Source organism: Thamnophis sirtalis, unplaced genomic scaffold, assembly GCF_051295495.1.
Source record: "Thamnophis sirtalis isolate CommonGarterSnake01/CBP01778 unplaced genomic scaffold, rThaSir2_p1.2 scaffold_9, whole genome shotgun sequence".
Taxonomy (NCBI): domain Eukaryota; kingdom Metazoa; phylum Chordata; class Lepidosauria; order Squamata; family Natricidae; genus Thamnophis; species Thamnophis sirtalis.
In genome coordinates, this window is record NW_028261389.1 from 9204852 (window position 1) to 9210851 (window position 6000).

The 6000-nt window shown below is 45.5% G+C and overlaps 1 protein-coding gene across 6 annotated transcripts in view; it reads right to left on the minus strand.

Moving 5' to 3' along the window:
• Positions 1–6000, minus strand: part of SOX5 (SRY-box transcription factor 5) — an 803583-nt gene that overhangs the window by 159613 nt on the left and 637970 nt on the right. For all 6 annotated transcript variants that reach the window (XM_087722779.1, XM_087722777.1, XM_087722781.1 and 3 more), the window contains one exon: positions 1387–1507. In XM_087722779.1, the coding sequence (XP_087578905.1) occupies positions 1387–1507 (121 nt within the window). The remainder of the gene's footprint in view (positions 1–1386; positions 1508–6000) is intronic.

Here is a 6000-nt window from a genome sequence, read left to right on the forward strand (position 1 = left end):
CCTTCTTTTCTCTAGACTAAGCCATATCCAAATCCTGCAATTTTTCTTCATATGTTTTAGTCTCCAGGCCTTTAATTGTCTTAGTTGCTCTTCTTTGCACTTTTTCCAAAGTCTCAACATCTTTTTTGTAAAGTAGTGACCAAAACTAGATGCAGTGTTCCAGATGTAGCCTTACTAAGGCTTTATAAAGCGGTACGAATACTTCATGTGATTTTGATTCTATGCCTCTGTTTATGCAACCCAGCGTGTTATCTGCCCAACTGTGATTAAACATACATGGAATTTGTCTCTGGTACGGAAGCACTCTGTGTACTAATACTAATACTCTGTTTCTCTGAAAATAAGACCTCCCCAGATAATAAGCCCAATCGGGCTTTTGAGCGCATGCACTAAAATAAGCCCTTCCCAAATATTGCAACACAGCAGCAGCCATGAGGTGACCACGCTCGCCGCCTCCTGTACCTCAAAAATAACAAGACCTCCCCGAAAATAAGGCCAAATGCTTATTTCGGCGGTCAAAAGAAAATAACATGAAAATGTCCTCCCCCAGGTTCTGGAGACCCTCTGGAGGCTTCCAGTACTTCTGGAAGGTTTGTTTTTCACCCTCCCAGGAGCTCCATGTGGGCCCTGAACTTACCTGGCATGATGAACAGGCTGCGTGGAGACTCCTGGGATGGGAGAGGTTGGCCGGGGTCAGCTGGTCCTTGTAACTACCAGCTTGGCGAACCAGATTAAAATTAACATCCGGTTCCTCTGAGTGTCAGGCCTGCAGTTATATCCCTTTTAGGATCTTTGGCCTGCCACACTCTCTCTTATTTCATTATGCTGTTTCATTAGTGTAGTAGTTGGGAGGGGGGAATAGAAAGGAGTAGGATTGTGGAATGTGGTGTTGTCATTCTTTTCCAGAAGCCCAAGGTCATCTTTTGTCTCCGCACCTCTGCACCTGACCGGAAGCAGCTGGGTGGAGATGCCAGCGTGGGAGAAGAAGATTGGATCATGTGATGGACTTGTGGGTGTGGGGACAAGATCATGAACTTTCAACTGGGTGGGAATCCGATGTAACTTCCAGAATTGGGATTCCACAGTACGATGCCAACATGTCTGTCTTATTAAATTGGAACTTTAAGGATAGCTCTGCCTTGGACTCTGATTTAATTCTGCATGATATTTGGAATGCTGACACTGAACCAGTCTGAACCAGCTGAATCCCACCCTGGATGTGAGAAGTCTGCAGATACCTTCCCGGCCCACTTTCTGACCCACACAATATACAGTTTGAATGAGGATGGCCTGCCTATGATAGTGTATCATTGCTACCCCATGCCAGCTCACGTCCGCTCCACTTTAGGCCCATCACCCCTGCTTGAAAACAACTGAGTAACTTACTGCAGCCTGTTTTGTAGCTGAAGCCAGGTGGCAGGAGAAATCCTTGCTGGGCTGCTGCTGCTAGAGTTCGCTGGTCTGGGGGGAACACGGGGATCATTAGTGGTGGTAGCTGACCTTGGACCTGCTGGACAAGAGGTGGTAAACATCAAACCAAGTATTACAGCTTAACAGTTAGCCTTAAGATTCAAGGCTGCAATTGTCAGATATCCTTCCAGAGGCTCACTGTTGGACTGCACGAAATTCTGCGTATACAAAGGAAGATATCTTTCCCTCGAGGTGTTTCTTTCACCAGGTGAAGCTGTGCTCCTGGGGTGGCCAAGGACCTGAAATGTGGTGGAAAGCCTGAAGGGTCTGTTTAGCATGGAGCCACCTGTTCAAATAGTCTTTGATATACTCTGTTTTCCCCCCAAAATAAGTCCCAACTGGAAAATAAGCCCTTGCATGGTTTTTCAAGATGCTCACAAGGCCTACCCCCAAAATAAGACTCAGTTAAGATCATACTCCAGAAGGAGGCGTTTAGTACTGCATTTCCCAGAAAATAAACCCCAATGCGTCTTTTGGAGCAAAAGTTAATATAAGACCCAGTCTTATTTGGGGGAAAATGTGGTAGTAGAGATAAAATAACACAGCAAGACTTGGAAGCTTATTTTTTTTGCAGATATCTTAGTCAACAGAAAAACTCCAGAGAGTGGCCTAATTGTGGGATCCTTGGTGCTCTCTAAGCTTGCAGACATTTCATTATCCAAACTAGGTAACATCATCAGTGCTAGATGGGAGGGGGGTTTGCTCCCTTCTGACACTGATGATGTTACCTAGTTCAGTAATGAAATGTCTGCAAGAAAACAAGCATGCTCAGAGAGCATCAGGGACCCCACAGTCCTATTCCTCCCCCTTCTCTTCTTCCTCCTCCTCCTCCCCAGAAACCACATTTTTAGCACTGATGATGTTGCCTAGTTGGGTAAAGAGATGTCTACAAGAAAACCACCAAGCATAGAAAGCATCAAGGACCCCACATTCCCCCCCCCCCCACAAACCACACTTCCTTCTAGCACTGATGAGGTTACCTAGTTGGGTAATGAGATGTCTGCAAGAAAACCGCCAAGCACAGAGAGCATCAAGGACCCCACAGTCCTCCTCCTTCCCCCACCCCACAAATCACACTTCCTTCTAGCACTGATGATGTTGCCTAGTTGGGTAAAGAGATGTCTACAAGAAAACCAACAAGCTCAGAGAGCATCAAGGACCATACAGTTCAACCCTGAGTTACAAATATTCTCTTCTATTTGGGGGGGAGGCTCATTTTACTTGGATTGGATTACAACTATAGTACAGGTAATTGGAAATTGGAGAAATATATGACATTATTTGATTTTTTGGGACAATCTGAGTTTGGAAATATCCCCACCTCTGTGGACCACAGAAAGAGCAATAGCCCCCACACAGATCTATTTTGAGCCCATTTGGATCTCGAATAAGATTTCCCCCCCCCCTCTTCTTGACTTCCTCATTCCGTTCCTGTTCTATTTCTAGAGTCACACACCTTTTTAAAAACAGTGTTGCAGAATTGTTAGTTGAGCAGTTCTTTAATACTGACATGTCATTGTGGTTGCAAGGATTCAATTTCACTTGACCAAAACATTTCAGCACCTGCAAAGTAATGCCAGCCCGTCATGCTTCCAAGCGCTCTGCTCATCCTGTACCCCTACGGATGTCTGTAAAATTGAACCGGATTTTTACCCAAAGGTAAATTCGAATAGAAAGAAATGTTAATGACCCTGGAATAATCCTGTTATTGCCCTAATTTGCTACTTTTCCCCTCCCCTTTTTAAATCAGCGGAGACCAACTGGCAATCCATGGACCACTGATGGTCCATGAAAAAATGTTGGTGGTCCGCAGAAAAAATATTTGCATTTTTTATATTGCACTCAATCGGGGGTCCTCAAACCATGGTCCCTGGGCCGGATACATGCAATGACTGTTTGTGTTACTGCAGAGAGTCTCCCCTTTGGGGTCTGTTTGTGCAGGTCAGAGGGGTGGGAAGAAATTCCAACTTGGGGTCTGCTTCAGCCTCCTGGTCTGGGGCTTTGGGCGAACGCTGGAGGGAAGTGCCACTGGTGGCAAAGAGCCGGAGGGCCTCGTTCCAGTGGGACTGCATCATGGCCTGGAACTGCCTGACCATCTCAGCCCGCTGAGCCTCCAAGCGTCAGCACCTGGCCTTGCACTCCCGCAGGTCTTCCCTCTGCTTGGAAAGCCTATGCTGGTAGTCCTCAGTGAGGTGCTTCTGCTGAGCCTCCTTCTCGGTCAGATCCAATTTGAACTGAGCTGTTTTGCCAACTCTTTCTTGTGGTGGCTGTTTAGCTCCAACAACTGCTTCCTGTTGGGGCCCTAAGGAGCCCGGGCGGGGAGGCGAGAAGAGGCTGGGAGGAGAGGGGCGAGTGGGGGCCGGAGAGGTGCCCCTTGGTGTGAGTGAAATTGAGTTGGCCATGCCTACCCAGTCACATGACTACTTAGCCATGCCCGCCCATTCATTAGGGAGTTTTTATTAGTGCGCTGGTGGTTGCTCCCGGTTCGGCCGAACTGGTAGTAGCGGCAGCAGGAGGCTCCGCCCATCCGCTTCTTTGCACGCACAGAAACATTGCGTGCGAGCGCGCCCAAACCAGTAATAAAAATATTTGCAACCCACCACTGTATTAGTGGTGCGTGGGATTTAAAATTAGGAATTGAGTAGTCCTTGAGGGCCGAAAGGTTGGACCCCTGTTTTAAATGACAAAGAAATGTGTTTCTCCTTTGAAGGTGAATTGAATTTTTGCATTGTATTCTTACGCAAGGAACCGGGGGGGAGGGGAGGGGAGGGAGGTAGGAAGGAAGGAAGGAAGGAAGGAAGGAAGGAAGGAAGGAAGGAAGGGAAAGAGAGAGAGTGAGAAGGAAAGAGAAAGAACGAAAGAAACAAAGAAAAGAAGAAAGGAAGAAAGAGAGAAAAGAAAGGCAAGAAGGAAGGAAGGAGAAAAGAAGAAGAGTTCCATGTATGAAAATGACTTTGCCAAGCAAAGAAGCTTCAAAACAGAACTCAAAACACTAATAGAGAGACAGATGGTTGCACTGAAGTCTTTCCTGCCAAAAAAAAAAATTATATACAAAAAAAGAAAGAAAAAAAGAGAGTGATGTTATTGAAGCTGGCTGGAAAGTTCTCTGATGGCTGCAAACTCTCTTGTCCCATTTTAAGTGTTAACTCTGCCTCCAGGGCTAATATAAACTAAAGCAACATAGACACACACACATACTAGTACTGGCCGACACACAAACATGCACACACTCAGACACAGCCCTGCAAGTCTGCACTTGATTACAAGAGACTTCTGGATAAACCAGCCAATATGTTGTATTAATGCATTCCTTACTGGGAAAGGAGCCATTAGGAAAACATTACAAAAAAAAAACAACTATTGTCACATTTTAATGCTGTCCTTTACTTGTTGAATAAGTAAAATGCTTGACACAAGAGAGGAGAGGAGGAGAAAGGAAAGATGGATGAAAGGGAGGGAGGGAGAGGAGAGGAAAGAAGGAGAAAGGAAGGAAGGAAGGAAGGGAGAGAGGAGGAGAAAGGAAAGATAGATGGAAGGAAGGAAGGGAAAGGAGAGGAGAAAAGAAGAAAGTAAAGTTGGATGGAAGGAAGGGAGGGAGGAGAAAAGAAAGATGGATGGAATGGAGGGAGGGAAGGAGGGAGGAGAGAAGAGAGGAGAAAGGAAAGATGGATGGAAGGAAGGGAGGGAGAGGAAAGAAGGAGAAAGGAAAGATAGATAGAAGGGAGGGAAGGAAGGAGGGAGGGGAGAGGAGAGAAAGAGAAAGGAAAGATGGATGGAAGGAAGGGAGGGAAAGAAGGAAGGAACCAAGGAAGCAAGGAGAGAAGGAGAGGGAGGAGAGGGAGAGGAGAGATGGAAGGAAGGAAGGAAGGAGAGAGGGAAAAAGGGGAGGGAAGAAGAGAGTACAGAAAACAAGAAAAGTGTCAGATGACAAAAGGAAGCTAAATCTTGAAGGTAAACGTAGCAGAAAGTTGGTGAATATTTTTTTTTTAACCTGGAGACCAAAATATCTCAGACAAAACAATCTAGTTTCCTTTACAAGCTAAGTAGAGCAAGGAAAAACTTTAATTCCAGGGTTCCATTTCAATTTCTAAAGGAGATCAATGCTCAGGTAATGTCATTGTTATGAAAAGGTAGCGTAACAATGAACTAGGAATCAAATGCATCAGGTGCCCCCCACGCGGTATTTATTTTTGAGGTTGGAGGGAACTTTGCGCGAGGTTTGTTTGCCTAGACTTGTTGCTAGGCTACACACAGGAAAACATTTAAAATAAAAACAGATCCTCTTTCGCCACCTTCTTCTAGCTTGGTTTACTGTCAAGAGTTTTGGCAGAGTGGCTATTGATATGAGATAAATTCAGAGCGCAACACGGCACATAGCACACACAAAGCCTTTGGTCAATTAATAGTGGTTTACATACAAATATATACAGACATACACATGGTAGATAAATCCCTTACCACTCAGCGACGGACACAAGAAGAGAAAATAAGATACACCACGAGAGAAGCGCCCTCTAATGGCCACCTATA